This window comes from Moschus berezovskii, chromosome 8 (genome assembly GCF_049115385.1).
Source record: "Moschus berezovskii isolate FMDL1 chromosome 8, NW_MosBer_1.0, whole genome shotgun sequence".
Taxonomy (NCBI): Eukaryota; Metazoa; Chordata; class Mammalia; order Artiodactyla; family Moschidae; genus Moschus; species Moschus berezovskii.
Genome location: NC_142467.1, coordinates 8638914 through 8655805, shown reverse-complemented (window position 1 = coordinate 8655805; position 16892 = coordinate 8638914). Strand labels below are relative to the sequence as shown.

Here is a 16892-nt window from a genome sequence, read left to right as displayed (position 1 = left end):
AAGCTGTGGTCTCCCCAAGAATTCTAGAATGTTATTATTTGTTATTTATGTTACTGAAGTAAATTAAAATATTCAAGTGATGGCTAGTATCAGTAAATTTAAAAACTTGCCTTGTCACTGAAATCCTTAATGGATATGGGGGAAATATAGTAATATTATTATTAATAATCATAGAACTGCATTCCATAGGAAAAGTGGTTAGTTTGAAGCATCACGTAAAATGCCCTCTGTACATGCTAATGACAAGGGGCTAATTTGTGATAATTAAACAACCCTAAAATATAAACGATATTACTAGTTGTTACATTGTGTATATATAAGATACTAAGAAAAAAACTTGATAATTTTAGAGATCTGATATTTTCATACATCTAATATTTTATTATACAAATCTGATTTATTTACTGCATAGCTTACTCATGTTGTTACTGATTTTACTTCTGGCCCTTTCATTTGCTATTTCACCATTTATTATAACATCACCAAAAAATGAATAATAAAAGAATATGATCCTCAAATTAGTTAATTTTGCTGTTTTTCCCACCACTGGAAATTTGACATTTCTAGATTGTGAGTACAGATGCCCATACACAGTTTGGGTTTGTGACAGCAAGACATCAACTACTTGATACATTTTTTCTGTATTCATGAACAGGGTAGAACAGGTCCACTGATAAAGGATATTTTATCACTTACTGGTGCATTAGCTACATGTCATTTGATATGACTCACATAAGCAGTGAGTCTGGGTTTATTTATATTTTTGCTTGACATAGCTTGTTCTCTTGGAAGCCAAACCCAGCATCACAGGTCCTTGACTTTGAGCTTACATGACTACGAGAGAATAATTTAAACTAGAATTTACATTTTTAATTACTTCAGTGTCTGGAAAAATAAATTAGAGCTATAAAAAACATGATTTAAGTTAGAGGAATTCAGCATATGGCCCTGAAGGTGTTGGGTGGGGGAAATCTAGTTTCTCTCCATCAATAAGTTGTAAGAATGTTATTTCCTAAAATAGTAGGACCAGAGATTTGATTGATGGTGAGTATTTAAGTGAATGACAAGACAGACTAAAGAATATTGCAACCTATTGCTTGGGGAAATCATGAACAAGTAAATATGCCAGGCTTCCTATATGGTTTGTCATTTTGCAAATAAGAGATATGGAATTAGGTATGCTAGGTTCCAGTTTTATCAGGATATACAATAGGCAATTGGACTGCCACTATTATTAGCTATCATTAGTGGGCCAGAACACTGCATGTCACGTGGATAGCATTTGGTATGAATTATGAGGACTTGCTAACTTTCCATATTACTAATTCCTAGGTGGAGGTGGGGTGGAAAAGTAATACATTAGCGTATTCCATGCCCAAGTAAATAAACTGGCATTGAAACATGTATGTTGTCATATGTGAAACGAATCACCAGTTCAGGGTCGATGCATGTTACAGGATGCTCGGGGCTGGTGTGCAGGGATGACCCAGAGGGAGGATAAAGGGAGGAGGGAGGTGGGAGTGGGGGTTCAGGAAAGGGAACTCATGTGCACCCGGGGCAGATTCATGTCAATGTATGGCAAAAGCAACCAATATAATATTGTAAATAATTAGCCTCCAATAAAAAAAGAGAGAAAAAAAGTAAAAAAAAAAAAAAAAAGAATAAATGAAAATTTTAGGAAATACCAAATGGAAATGGGTATCTAAATATAATCAGTGGATTTTACCAAAATCAGTATCCCGATTATGATATTATACTATAGTTGTTCAAAATGCTACCATTGAGGAAACTAGGTAAAGTGAACTTAGAATCTCGCTGTGAGCCACCAGGGAAGCCCTGTTGTGTGTGTGTGTGTGTGTGTGTGTATGTGTGTGTGAAGTCATGTCCGGCTCTCTGCGACCCCATGGACTGTAGCCCTCCAGGCTCTTCTGGAGAATACCAGATTTTCCAGTATTCTGGAGAATACTCCAAGATGACTCAAGTGGGTTGCCATTCCCTTCTCCAGGGATTATTTCTTGTAACTGCATGTAAATGTACAATTATCTCAAATTTCCATTAAAAAGGGGAAAACAAATGTTAACTCCTTAAAGCCAGAGAAAACATAATTCCCACATTATTTAGATTACCATTATGCCATTACAAATCATGAAATGTTTCTGAATAATGAGGAGTATGGCTTCTGCCTTAGAAGAGATAATGAATGAAGAGACTTCATCCTACTATGTGCGCGCATACATGTTAAATCACTTCAGTCTTGTCCAACTCTTTGCAAACCTATGGACTATAATCCTCCAGGCTCCTCTGTCCATGGGATTCTCCAGGTAGGAATACTGGAGTGGGTCGCCATGTCCTCCTCCAGGGGATCTTCGCAATCCAAGGATTGAACCCATGTCTTCTGTGTCTCCTGCATTGCAGGTGGATTCTCTGCCACTGAGCCACCAGGGAAGCCCTCATGCTACTACATATGAATGTAAAACTGTAGCATACTATGAGTGTTAGACATGCTGAACTTCAGTTATCCAATATCCTAGACAACTTGGAAAAAAATATCATTGATGGTTGAATTCAGTACCTTTGTTTTCTCTGAGGGTGGTTTTTTAGTACAGAAAGTGAAAGTGAAGTCACTCAGTTGTGTTCAACTCTTTGCGACCCCATTGACTGTAACCTACCAGGCTCCTCTGTCCATGGGATTTTCCAGGCAAGAACACTGGAGTGGGTTGCCATTTTCTTCTCCAGGGGATCTTCCCAACCCAGGGATCAAATCTGGGTCTCCCGCATTGTAGGCAGACACTTTGCCGAAAGTCACATCAAAAAGACACATGTATATGAAATCTAGAAAAATGGTACGGATGCACTCATTTGCAGGGCAGCAGCGTAGACACAGACAATGGAGAACACACTGGACACAGCAGGGGGAGGAGAGGATGGGACAAACGGAAAGAAGAGCATTGAAACATATGCATCGTGAGTGCTCAGTCGCTCAGTCACATCCGACCCTTTGCGACCCGATGCCGGTAGCCCACCAGGCTCCTCTGTCCATGGGATTCTCCAGGCAAGAACACTGGAGTGGGTTGCCAACCACTCCATGGGATCTTCCCAACCCAGGGATCGAACCCAGGTCTCCTGCATTGCAGGCAGGTTCTTTACCGCCTGAACCACCAGGGAAGCCCAAGAATCCTGGAGTAGGTAGCCTATCCCTTCTTCAGGGAATCTTCCTGACCCAGGAATCGAACTAGGGTCTCCTGCTTTGCAGGTGGATTCTTTTCCAGCTGAGCTACCTGGGAAGCCCAAACTTATACATTCAGTTCAGTTCGATTCAGTTCAGTCGCTCAGTCGTGTCCGACTCTCCGCGACCCCATGAATCACAGCACGCCAGGCCTCCCTGTCCATCACCAACTCCCGGAGTACACTCAAACTCATGTCCACAGAGTCGGTGATGCCATCCAGCCGTCTCATTCTCGGTCGTCCCCTTCTCCTCCCGCCCCCAATCCCTCCCAGCATCAGAGTCTTTTCAGTGAGTCAACTCGTCGCATGAGGTGGCCAAAGTATTGCAGCTTCAGCTTTAGCATCAGTCCCTCCAATGAACATCCAGGATTGATCTCCTCTAGAATGGACTGGTTGGATCTCCTTGCAGTATAAGGGACTCTCAAGAGTCTTCTCCAACACCACAGTTCAAAAGCATCTATTCTTCGGCAATCAGCTTTCTTCACAGTCCAGCTCTCACATCCATACATGACCACGGGAAAAACCATTGCCTTGACTAGACGGACCTTGGTTGGCAAAGTAATGTCTCTGCTTTTTAATATACTATCAAGGTTGGTCATAACTTTCCTTCCAAGGAGCAAGCGTCTTTTAATTTCATGGCTGCAATCAGCATCTGCAGTGATTTTGGAGCCCAAAAAAATAAAGTCTGACACTGTTTCCACTGTTTCCCCATCTATTTCCCATGAAGTGATGGGACCAGATGCCATGATCTTTGTTTTCTGAATGTTGAGCTTCAAGCCAACCTTTTCACTCTCCTCTTTCACTTTCGTCAAGAGGCTTTTGAGTTCCTCTTCACTTTCTGCCATAAGGGTAGTGTCATCTGCATATCTGAGCTTATTGATATTTCTCCCAGCAATCTTGATTCCAGCTTGTGCTTCTTCCAGCCCAGCGTTCCTCATGATGTACTCTGCATAGAAGTTAAATAAGCAAGGTGACAATTTTCAACCTTGACGTACACCTTTTCCTATTTGGAACCAGTCTGTTGTTCCATGTCCAGTTCTAACTGTTGCTTCCTGACCTGCATTCAGGTTTCTCAAGAGGCAGGTCAGGTGGTCTGGGATTCCCATCTCCTTCAGAATGTTCCACAGTTTATTGTGATCCACACAGTCAAAGGCTTTGGCATAGTCAATGAAGCAGAAATAGATGTTTTTCTGAAACTCTCTTGCTTTCTCCATGATCTAGCGGATGTTGGCAATTTGATCTCTGGTGCCTCTGCCTTTTCTAAAACCTGCTTGAACATCTGGGAGTTCACGGTTTACATACTGCTGAAGCCTGGCTTGGAGAATTTTGAGCATGACTTTGCTAGCGTGTGAGATGAGTACAATTGTGCGGTAGTTTGAGCATTCTTTGGCATTGCCTTTCTTTGGGATTGGAATGAAGACTGACCTCTTCCAGTCCTGTGGCCACTGCTGAGTTTTCCAAATCTGCTACGTTACCATGTGTAAAATAGATGGCCAGAGGGAATTTGCTGTGTGTCACAGGGAGCTCAGCTCCATGCTTAGAGACAGCCTGGAGGGGTGGGAGGGTGGGAGGTGGGAGGTTCAGGAGGGAGGGGACATATGTATACCTACAGCTGATTCATGTTGATGTGTGGCAGAAACGAGCACAATATTGTAAAGCAAGTGTCCTCCAATTAAAAGTAAATAAAGAAAACTACGTTCAGATAGAGGATAAACTGTTTGGTGTTTCATAGTACTAAGAAAGAGTTACTTGTGTTTGCCCTTTATTGGTGTCTCCCAATTTATTAATATCTTGCATATTCTTACATTGATTCTAACTAATAAAATTGTATGTTTTAATTTAATAATGATGTCATAATTGCCTTATAAAATATGCTTTGTTAGTGATGTTATTTCCATTTCGTCAGCTTATGTTTTTTTTCTGCTGTGTGGTTTTAACTACACATAATAGCATATGTAAGCAGTATTTCTTAAGTTTTAGTTGACAAAGCTGAATCAATATTTTTTATTCAATTGAATGCATCATTAATAAGAACTACTTGAGGGACTTATTATTATCTTTCAGGGAAAATATACCCAAAGACTATGACAGTCAAGAAGCTCAAATAGTTATGTGGTGTTTATTTTTAATGGCAAAAGAGTATAATTTTGAAATTTTTGTTCTCCTACTGGGTCTCTCTCTGCATAAGTTCCATAAAAATACCAACCAACTAATCAGTAGGAGTATGATAGATTTGAGCAGTCTGTCACCTTCCAAATTAAAAATGTTTCTCCATAAATACTTAATGTTGTTCAGATTCTTTTTTTGCTTATATGGTTGAACTACAAAGTACTAATAGTTTTTTTTCCACAACCTTGTCTGATTTTATAAAGGAAATTGTATTTTACAGGAACATTTATTGATCTATACAGTGACTTCATCTGGCAAAATATATATATATATTTTATATTTTTATGCTCCCTACCCACAAACATGTCTCAACTATGTGTTGATCAGTAGTTAGTTCTTTGCTCTTGAAATGTAAGTTGGTCTGTTGGTGCTTCATATATTTTTCTCTCTGTCACATAAGCTTAGGTTGGAAGAATTTGTCTTTGTGATATATCACAAATAACTTTCGAAACAAGAATTTAAATGGGTACAATGTTTGTGATAATTATCAATTTAAAGAAAGATATTACTAATAATTCAGGTACAAATATAAATATATATAAATGTTCACAATATTTTATAATAACCTGGAAAGTATAAAGTTGAAAAGCAGAAATTATCATTCATTTTCGTGTTTTTATTATTACATAGATGTCCATTTTGTACTTACAGAAAAACTGTTATGTGGAAAAAGTTCTATGTCTCTAAACACATTTTTGCTTCAAGAATCATGTTTTATATCTTTGAAATATTTTGAACACTCTGTTCTGTGTCCTTGTAATGTCTATTTGCATGTTGTACCTGCAGCAAGTAAAAATAGCAAACACAGTTTTGGTTACTATGCTTCATCCTATTGTTTACACTTTCCTTACCATTACACAGAAAGTTAGAATAAACTATACCTTCATCTGTATTTTGAAAGAAAACAGTTACTGAATTTAAGCATTTTGAGAAAAAATTAGCTTCTTTAATAGTTCTAGGCGGTTTTTCTCAAACCCTTATTGGCCGTGACTCACCTGGAGATCTTGTGGAAGCGTGGACTCAGATTTGGTGGGTGGGAAACCCTGCCCCTCCAGGCGGTTCCCAGTCTGCCGCCCCACTGACCTTGTCCAGTTGCTCAGGCGGTGGTGTATCTGTGATCCAAGATACTGAAGCATGAAGGGCAGAGTGCAGTCAGACACGTCTGAACCCTTCTCTTGATTCCATGTTTAAAACCTCAAGTGAATGGTCTGTGTTTCTCAAGGTCACTGATGTTTCTGACTGGCTTATTCCCATTCTAATGCCTTTATTTTTTTTAATAGCTCTTTTGATAGCAAGTTTGTTTACCAGCAAAGAGGTCTCGGACCAATTGAAGAAGACACTATTCTTGTCATAGATCCAAATAATGCTGCAGTACTCCAGTCCAGTGGAAAAAATCTGTGAGTTAAATTGTGTATATTGTTATTAATGCTTGTGCTGTTTGGTACAAAGTGTATCATTGGGTCTGGCCTTAGGAGTATATTGTACAGCAGTGGGGAGAAAACACAGCTTAAGAGAGCAGGAGACTGACAGAGCCATCCTGTTTTTCATTTTCTAAAGAGGTGGTTTTAAACCCTGACTGAACGTTAGAATCACCTGGGAAGCTTCCAAAATTTAGATTCATATTTAGTCTGGGATGGGGCCCAGGTATCAAAATAGTAGCATGAAAGCTCCCTCGGTGATTCTAATGGTAGTCAAGCTTCAGAGAAAATTGATATACATGGCTAATGAAGTGAGTTGCTGCTCAGCTAGATCTGAAGATTTAAAAAATTCTTAAGCAGAGAAGTTACATAACCAAACTCAGCAGCTAGTCACCATTAAGAAAAAAGGCTCCTCTCTCTCTCCATCTCAAAGTGAAGATTAAACAAATGTCATTTTCAACTTTTCATGGCATGTATAGTTAATTTGGCTTTGAAAGCTGCCCATTATTTGGTCTTATTCCTAGATTTGGCTTCTGGAAGCCAAAAAAAAAGTTGGCTGATATTCATGGTCTTTGAAAGAAAGGGGCACCTGCTTACAGAGTATCCACGACCACTGTGGCCTGGCAGCTTCGGGAGCTATACCCTACTTTATCTGCTTAGGCCTAGGGAGAGCCAGCTTCTTTAAAAGGCAGGGAGCCATCAACTTTGAATACAGCTGATTATGGAGATGCTAATAATTAGCTTTTTATAGGATCCTGAGATAGTGAGTCAAGGGCCAACTTACCAGCCCCACCACTCATTGTGTTTGAACCTGTCTCTTCAGTACTCTAGCTATCAGTCAGAAGTGTTCTCATTCCAGGTAGGAGTTAAAGAGGAAGGCAGAGCTGCTGCTGCTAAATCAACATGGCCAACAGTGGTGTGTCTGTATTGAAAGCAAGTCATAACCCTCACATTCAGTGACCAAAAGGGAGAGCTAGTTCAGTGTATCAGTCAAGATCAAGGTGTACCTTCTTGGCTCCTGAAAACAAAAATCTGTGATGCCAACACTTTGCACAGGCTAGAAGCTGACACACATAGCTTGAGGATTGTCGGATTTGATCCCCCAAACATTGACATTGTCCATGTGTCTGTTAGCTCTGCCCAAGTGCCTTAAGCCTGTGAATCTCTGTTCACTTACGATTATGTTAGTTTATGATTTTCTTATCCAGATTATCCCAATTGACTTGTTAAATAGATTAACCTTCTCTTATTATTATCCAGCATACCACTTAACTTTGCTTAGCTGATCACAGCCCATGTCTGTTGGAAGGTGTTTTCTTTGTGTTTAACTGTCTTTAGTATTAATAATCACTCTTAAAGCTTTTCAGCCATAGATTTAATATTTTATACTAATATAATGCTATATTATTTTGCAGCATACTTGAATTGTTCAAATGATATAAATCCACATTTATATTTCTGTATATAATTTGTTTTAAATACATTTCTTTATGATTTTAGAACTTGTTTTCAAATTGATATTGTTATTTAATATACCATACTTTATAATAAATATTTGTAATTGATATGTATGCTTCCTTTACATATTGTTAGAAGATTAAATACCAATTAAATTTTTTCACAAGGCAGTCTCTATTAAAATGGGTATTTTGATGTAACAATTCATTTTGGCCTTTTCTAGAGTCATGCAGGTATACATTTATCAGTATATAAATTTATATTGCGGTTACAAATTAATTAGCAGAAAACTTTCTTCTCATGTGTACTTTGGGAGTAATTATATAACTAGGATGGTTATTTGTATTTTGCAGGTTTTACTTGCCGCATGGCTTGAGTATAGATAAAGATGGAAATTATTGGGTCACAGACGTGGCTCTTCATCAGGTAATCTTCTATGTGGAATTTCAAATAGAAATTCCATTTGGTTATTCAAATAGAAGTTGGGCTTCTTTGGTGGCTCAGCAGTAAACAGTCTACCTACTACGCAGAACATGCAAGAGACTCGGGTTCAATCCCTGGGTCAGGAAGATCTCCTGGAGGAGGGCATGGCAACCCACTCCAGTGTTCTTGCCTGGAGAATCCCACGGACAGAGGAGCCTGGAGGGCTGCAGTCCACGGGGTCACAAAGAGCCGGACACAACAGAAGCTACTGAGAGCGCACGCACGTAGAAGTTAATGAGGCTGTGCTTTCAGAGTGCTCTGGAGTCATCTCGGTCTTTTTCTGTGACCCAGAAAGTTTATAACAAAAGGATGGAACGGCCAGGTCTGAAATGGTTCGTTTAGCACTCAGTGCTCAGGAAAACTTGCACATAAATGATCCAGTCACCCTCCGTGTGGGGCTGGCAGGAGTCTCAGGGCAAGAGGTGAAGCTTCCACCTACCGAATATCTGGCTCCCCCAGCCTCCTTCTGAGCTTTCCGTGTTTCTTTCCTCTGTCCCCAGGTCTTAGTTCTGTTGTATTACTTTATGTGTTTTATGTATTTTTCATACGCCACCTTAATATTCTATAAATTGAGGCAAGATCTCTACTACATACATGTTTATATGTAAAACAGCAGGTTTTGTTTTTAAAGGAAGTTATATTTCCATCAGAGTGTAGTCACAATGTTTTATTCTTATAGGATAAGCTCGTGTTTTAACACACATTTGATGAATAGGTGGGAAAGAACTAGGAAAACTAGGATAAGAAGCTAAAACTCAGAAGGCACCACTAGCCTTCAGACATCATCTCAGTGGTCATATATTGCTCTTGTATTGTCTGGGGCGCACCAACCTGTTAGCTGAGGAAGAGGAAGCAGGGGGAGGGTGGAACAGGGCATCCACGTGCTACTCTCCACTCACCACTAGTGACCTGAAGAACCTTGGGCAGGTCCCTTAATCTCTGTGAGCCTCACTCATCAGATGGAGGAAGCAGACCAGATCATTTCTAGAGTCCCATCTAGAGCCCCAGGTACTGAAAAGTACCTGCTTGTAAATACTTCTCTTGAGAGCTGACCCTCAAATTGCCTTAGTCAGGTAGGTGGGCGTCAATAAATAACCATGCTAAGTGAGTGAGGCTTTTGTTCTTTTTTTAAAAGGTGTTCAAACTAGATCCAAACAGTAAAGAAGGCCCTCTGCTAACCCTGGGAAGGAGCATGCAACCAGGCAGTGACCAGAATCACTTCTGTCAGCCCACCGATGTGGCTGTGGATCCAGACACTGGAACCATCTATGTGTCAGATGGCTACTGCAACAGTCGCCTCGTGCAGTTTTCACCAAATGGAAAATTCATCACACAGTGGGGAGAAGGTACTCGGTTAGACTCTTGATCTCAGCTTCTCATTCTCGGCCAACATCACAAGGAACAGGAGGCTGGCCACCCCTCCTTTGGGAGGGAGTGGGCATGGCCATCCCATTCTTTGGGATGTAACTGTCCTTGAGTGAGGAAAACAGGGCTTCCGTGTGCATCCAGTTGGTTGTCCACTCTCTCTCTCTCTCACTCCCACACACACACACACGCACACACAGGAGGAAAAGAATGCTTCTACCCAAAAGCTTTAAACTTTATCCAAACAGGGAGAAAATCTGTCCGGTATTCGTGGGCAAAGATAATAACTGTTTTACCTTATTTTTCCCCTGGTTCCAGATATTTAGTGACTTACCATAATGAATTTTGAAGTTTAGGAGACTTCAGAGTTTGGCTGATTTTGCACATTGTAAGTCTGAATGTTCTCTTCATTCTGTAGCATCTCCGGAGAGCAGTCCTAAACCAGGCCAGTTCAGAGTTCCTCACAGCTTGGCCCTGGTGCCTCCCCTGGGCCAGCTGTGTGTGGCAGACAGGGAAAACGGTCGGATCCAGTGTTTCAAAACCGACACCAAAGAATTTGTGCGCGAGATTAAGCACCCAGCATTTGGAAGAAATGTGTTTGCAATTTCCTACATACCAGGTATTTCATTTTTATTTTCTGTGTTTTTTCATACTTTTCTCCATCCTTGAAAAGTATCTGTATGATCTTCATATGCTCTTATGGTAAATCATTTTAAACTCAAGTGCCACTGTTCTTTATATGGAAATAATGAACTCAAAAGATTTAGCAGCTGTTTGTGGTGGATTAAAAAAGTATTCCCATATATTAATTTTTATTTTTTGTTAATTTTGATCATTTGCTCTAGTTATTAAATGATTAATATTTTGCCTTCATGCATCATCAACAAATGGTGTATGTTGATAAAGTCAGTATTCAAAATACTTCTGCTTCTCATTTTTTTAAAGAGTGACGGCCAATGTTTTAAAGATAAATAGGTGAAGTGAGTCGGGGCTTATGTGTAAATGTCAGGAGAAATCATCAGTGATCTGTGGTTTTTTCTCATTTTCAAAACAGTTTTTCTTGACTTAAAGAAAACCAGGAAAATAATTCAGACTGACAAAATAGGGTTTATTTAATTCATATTTTAAAATAGCTTACCTTTTCTTTATATCATGAATACTGAACAATTGAAAATATACCTCTAGAATTTACATATGATTTTTGCAATACACTTAATAAATCCATCTATCCATATATTAAAGATGCATTACCACATAGTTATCACAATAATATTTATCTTTCTCATGCCATTAAAGTTGCATATGGCTGCTATCAGGGCTTCCCTGGTGGCTCAGGTGGTAAAGAATCTGCCTGCAGCGCAGGAGAATGGGGTTCAGTCCCTGGGTCGGGAAGATTCCTGGAGAAGGGAATGGCAACCCACTCCAGCATTCTCGCCTGGAGAATCCCACGGAGAGAGGAGTCTGGCCGGCTACTGCTCATGGGGTCTCAAAGAGTTGGACACAACTGAACAACTAACACACACATGGCTAATACCTTCTCAGGCAGCCTCCAATTTATTTAAGACAAGGAATAAAGGGACTCGAATGACTGAATAGGAATGAGTTGGCTTCCCTAAGGAATAAGTAATTAAAAACTAATAAAAGACTCATTAATGTTAATGAAAGATAAATTCTCATGTTGGTTTTAACCTCCTATTTAAAGAATAAGTTTGGCGAGACCATTGACTTAACCGACAAAGGACCATATAGTCAAAGCTATGGTCTTTCCGTTAGTCATGTATGGATGTGAGAGTTGGACCATAGAAGGCTGAGCACTGAAGAATTGATGCTTTTGAACCGTGGTGCTGGAGAAGACTCTTGCAAGTCCCTTGGACTGCAAGGAGATCCAACCAGTCAATCCTGAAGAAAATCAATCCTGAGTATCCATTGGAGGGACTGATGCTAAGGCTGAAGCTCCAATACTTCTGCCACGTGATGCAAAGAGCTGACTCACTGGAAAAGACCCTGATGCTGGGAGAGATTGAAGGCAGGAAGAGAAGGGGATGACAGAGGATGAGATGGTTGGATGGCATCACTGACTCAATGGACATGAGTTTGAGCAAGCTCCGGGAGATGGTGAAGGACAGGGACGCCTGGAGTACTCCAGTCCATGGGGTCACTGAGTTGAACATGACTGAGAGACTGAACAACAACAAATTTACTTAAGAAAGAGGGTGATCAAGTTCATAGTGGATAAAAATAAATCAAATATGAGAAGAAAAACACCAGGAGAAAAGATGAGACGAAATCTGGTTAAAAAGAGGATCTCAGCAAAAGACAAAGTGTATTATAGTGTTACACAGTAGTAACGGATGTTGACAGTGTTGGTATTGTTTAGTATGATGTGCTAAAGAACCCTATCCTGAAATCCTTAAAGAAAGATGAAAAAACCTTCAATACTGGTTTAGTATTCTGTATATTTTATTGTTTTAATTATTTAAAATATAATATTCAGTCATCTGCAGTGCTAATCAAAGCATCACAGTTTCCAGTTTTTTGGATAAACACTACTAAACTAAGAAATATGACTTACTGCAAAGAGTATTCACTGAATTAGTATAAAAATTGGTCTAATTTTTTTAATTAGGAAAAAATATCTGGTAATCTGAAATATGCATCTCGCAGGTAGTTGTTTAAAATCAGATCATTCTTCTATTTATACTATTACTTCACTTTCTTTGCCTATTTTTCTCTGATTCTACTTATAGCTATAGTAGATATTACATATTTTTTAAAATGATCTGATACCCTAAAATGACTGGGTATTTTCAATAACCTGACTCTTCCCATACCTATTTAATATATCTACATATATATTCCTCTAATGAGGAACGCTGGGCTGGAAGAAGCACAAGCTGGAATCAAGATTGCCAGGAGAAATATCAATAACCTCAGATATGCAGATGACACCAGCCTTATGGCAGAAAGTGAAGAGGAACTCAAAGGCCTCTTGATGAAAGTGAAACAGGAGAGTGAAAAGGTTGGCTTGAAGCTCAACATTCAGAAAACAAAGATCATGGCATCTGGTCCCATCACTTCATGGGAAATAGATGGGGAAACAGTGGAAACAGTGTCAAACTTTAGTTTTTTGGGCTCCAAAATCACTGCAGACACTGATTGCAGCCAGGAAATTAAAAGACGCTTACTCCCTGGAAGGAAAGTTATGACCAGCCTAGATAGCATATTAAAAAGCAGAGACATTACTTTGCCAACCAAGGTCCGTCTAGTCAAGGCTATGGTTTTTCCCGTGGTCATGTATGGATGTGAGAGTTGGACTGTGAAGAAAGCTGATCGCCGAAGAATTGATGCTTTTGAACTGTGGTGCTGGAGAAGACTCTTGAGAGTCCCTTGGACTGCAAGGAGATCCAACCAGTCCATTGTAAAGGAGATCAACCCTGGGTGTTCATTGGAAGGACTGATGCTAAAGCTGAAACTGCAATACTTTGGCCACCTCATGCGACGAGTTGACTCACTGGAAAAGACTCTGATGCTGGGAGGGATTGGGTGTGGGAGGAGACGGGGACGACAGAGAATGAGATGGCTGGATGGCATCACCGACTCGATGGACATGAGTTTGAGTGAACTCCGGGAGTTGGTGATGGACAGGGAGGCCTGGCGTGCTGTGTTTCATGGGGTCGCGGAGAGTCGGACACGACTGAGCGACTGAACTGAACTGAACCTGTGTCATCTCCTCTATAACTATGGATTTCTGATTTCATAACTATGGATTACTGATTTCTACTGGCTTCCTCAGTGGGTCAGGCCTTGCAGTTCTTGGTTTTCCTATTACAAGGTTAGCCTCCTAACCTGTCTGCTCCTGATCTTATTACTCAGAGACATCTACTAAGTATTTTGTCTTCCACTTTTGTTGCCAAATGTAGGGTTGACCCTATGTTTCTTGTTTGTGTGATGTGCACACGTATATTTAAAGCCAATCTTACCCATATTTTAAAGGAAGGTTAACTGGATATGTTGTCACAGGTTTGCTCTTTGCGGTGAATGGAAAGCCTTACTTTGAGGACCAAGAACCTGTGCAAGGCTTTGTGATGAACTTTTCCAGCGGGGAAATTATAGATGTCTTCAAGCCAGTGCGCAAGGTATTCACATGCATTAACTATGTGTTGGTTTTCTTGAGGATAAAACTAAAATGTGAATGTTGGAACTCAATTTATACTTCAGTCATTTTTTTAAAAATTTAAAGGCGACGTGATAGTTTTTTAGCTAGGTTGATGGGAATGCTGTATACTGTGTTTTATTTAGAAACATTGCCCTTGTCTATTCCTAGATGAATTTCTTCAGATGCAAGTTAACACTATATGCAGTTCTAAGGTTCTTAGTAGATTTTTGTACATGATAGAAGGCTTAAATTCACTGCAGTTAGAATATCGAAAATATAAGATATTTTACATTTTAGATATTCCTGGTTTCTTCCAAGTAGACAAGATACCACAATATGTTAAACTGTAATTTTATAGTTTTCTTAGATTCAGTAGAAATCTTGCTTGCTTTTTTAAATGTTATTTTAATGTTACTACACTGAGCAACAAGACTTGGAATAGCACTCTTGGAATCAAGTTCTAGAGACTTGGTTTCAGTAAAAGACTCAAGTCTAGTTTCGGCCTCACAGTGGTATACCATGGTTTATTCTAATAGTGCTTTATATAAACGTGGTGACCATGGTGTGGTGTGCCCAGAGGCCTCTGTCTCCTCAGTTAACTTTCTTTGCAGAATGACTGTCAGAATGATCAGAATATTCACATGAACCACCTGAATGTCCTTGTGGTACATCAATTTTAGCTAAAATGCTACAAATAAGAGCTATTTTTCAAAATTTGTAAAGATTTATCAACTTCAGTGGGTCAAAATGCAACTTATCATAAGCCACTGGATAAACATCTCCACATTCAAATTCTTACAGTATTCTCTAAGACACGAAATTTGCTAGCTCAAAAAAAAAAAAAAAACAAAACTTTACAGTGCCAGTGTTAGAACACTGACTGCCTGTCTGGGATTTACTAAGCTTCATTCTAAAGGTATTTATTAAGCACCTATCTGTGTCAGGCATTATACTAGATACTAAGCTATGACAGTGAACAGGACAGGGTACAGCCTTTCCTTCAAATGGAGTTTTAGCAAAACTTATGGGATCCATGTTGAAACAAACTAGATCTGAAGTAAAGATTCCAGTACAAATTTCTTTCTCTTTTTTTTTTTTTTAGTTTCTTTTGATAAATTGATATAACAAGCAAGATTTTTCATGGAAGTATTTCCCCTAAAAAGCAATAAACAATCAAATGCCCAATCATAATAGCCCTTCAGAAACAAATTCATTAGATTGATAATAGATGTTTTATTTCAGTAGTGTTTCAGATCTTTATTGATTATCTGGTCTTCATTGCTTTGCCACTTTGAGCTTCTTCATATCTGTTGATAAAGAAAGTGAGAGATACTTCACTTCCTGTCAGAGCTTCACTTTGTTTTCAAACAGAGTTTGCTTGATTGTTCTTTAAATGATAAAATACTGTGTCAACTGGGATATTAACTTTTAATTCAAATATGCATCTGGAGAGCAACACTAAGTGCTAAGCTAGAGGCCAGAGTCTAAATAAGCTTTGCTGTCATAAAAATACAAGCATCCCTGAATGAAGGTTTCAGGAAGCCTTGTGCCTGAACATCAGTATTCATCAGGCATCCCACGATGAGTAAGTCAAAATTTCTGGATCAGTACAGCAAACTTGAAAAGAGACTCTGACTCCAAGGTGAAATTTGCTTTTCCTTTCAATAAACAAGACTTGATATTACACCGAAACATAGAAATGTATTCTGTGTTGACTCAGGAAGCTGAAACCCATCTATGACTCTCTCAGATTTTTCATTTAATTAGATTATCATCACAAAGACTAAGTTTGGGTGAGGAGAATAATATGGTATGATATTATGACTTACTCTCATGTAAGAAGTGATTTTTCCTGCAAGTCAGAAGTCAAGTTTTACATACTGTGTCTGTGCCGCTGTTTGTTCTTAGCCACTGCTTGTGCCTTTATGTAGTTCAGATCTCCCTCCTCCGTGACATTCTTTAGGAATGTTTATGTTGGAACATACAATCTCCATCTTTATCCCTGTGCAGCCGAACTGAGATGGTAAGATAGTAGAGAAGATGATTCTATCAAATGGTATCAAAAAGTTCTGAGGGCAAAAGATATATTGTTGCTCTCCACAGTCTTCCTCCCATAATCACAGCAAAGACTGTGGTCCTACCATCTGCTTTCACACACACCCTTCAGGCTGGAGTTTTTTTTTTTTTGTCTTCTTTATTTGCAAGGCTGCTCATGTGGAAAAGGAAGGAAATAATCCCCACTGCACAATACCCAAAAAAAAGATAGAAATAAGCGAATAGTAACCCCAGATTCATGTTATTTCTCCAACCCTAACTATGGAGATTAAAATCACAGTATTTGACAGTATTTAAGCCTGAGGTTCACACAAGGAAAATTACCTATCCAAAGCCACACAGGAAGTAGCACACCTGGCTCTTAAACACAGATGTTTTATACTTTAAAATGTGTTTAATATTGAGGCCAGGGGACATATTAAATCATAACATGGACCAATTTCTTAGAGAACGATTGTACTTAATATTAAGTAAGTTTCAAGTTATCTTGTTTAAAGCACATGTAGTTAGGCTATGGAGAACACAAATTCCTTATGAATTTTTAAAACAAAATACAAGCTGTC

General features: G+C 39.2%; 1 protein-coding gene across 11 annotated transcripts in view; it reads left to right on the top strand.

The window, feature by feature from the left end:
* PAM (peptidylglycine alpha-amidating monooxygenase) overlaps nucleotides 1-16892 on the top strand; it is a 174931-nt gene that overhangs the window by 136899 nt on the left and 21140 nt on the right. For all 11 annotated transcript variants that reach the window (XM_055429805.2, XM_055429804.2, XM_055429803.2 and 8 more), the window contains 5 exons: nucleotides 6675-6791; nucleotides 8624-8696; nucleotides 9889-10099; nucleotides 10537-10737; nucleotides 14139-14254. In XM_055429805.2, the coding sequence (XP_055285780.2) occupies nucleotides 6675-6791; nucleotides 8624-8696; nucleotides 9889-10099; nucleotides 10537-10737; nucleotides 14139-14254 (718 nt within the window). The remainder of the gene's footprint in view (nucleotides 1-6674; nucleotides 6792-8623; nucleotides 8697-9888; nucleotides 10100-10536; nucleotides 10738-14138; nucleotides 14255-16892) is intronic.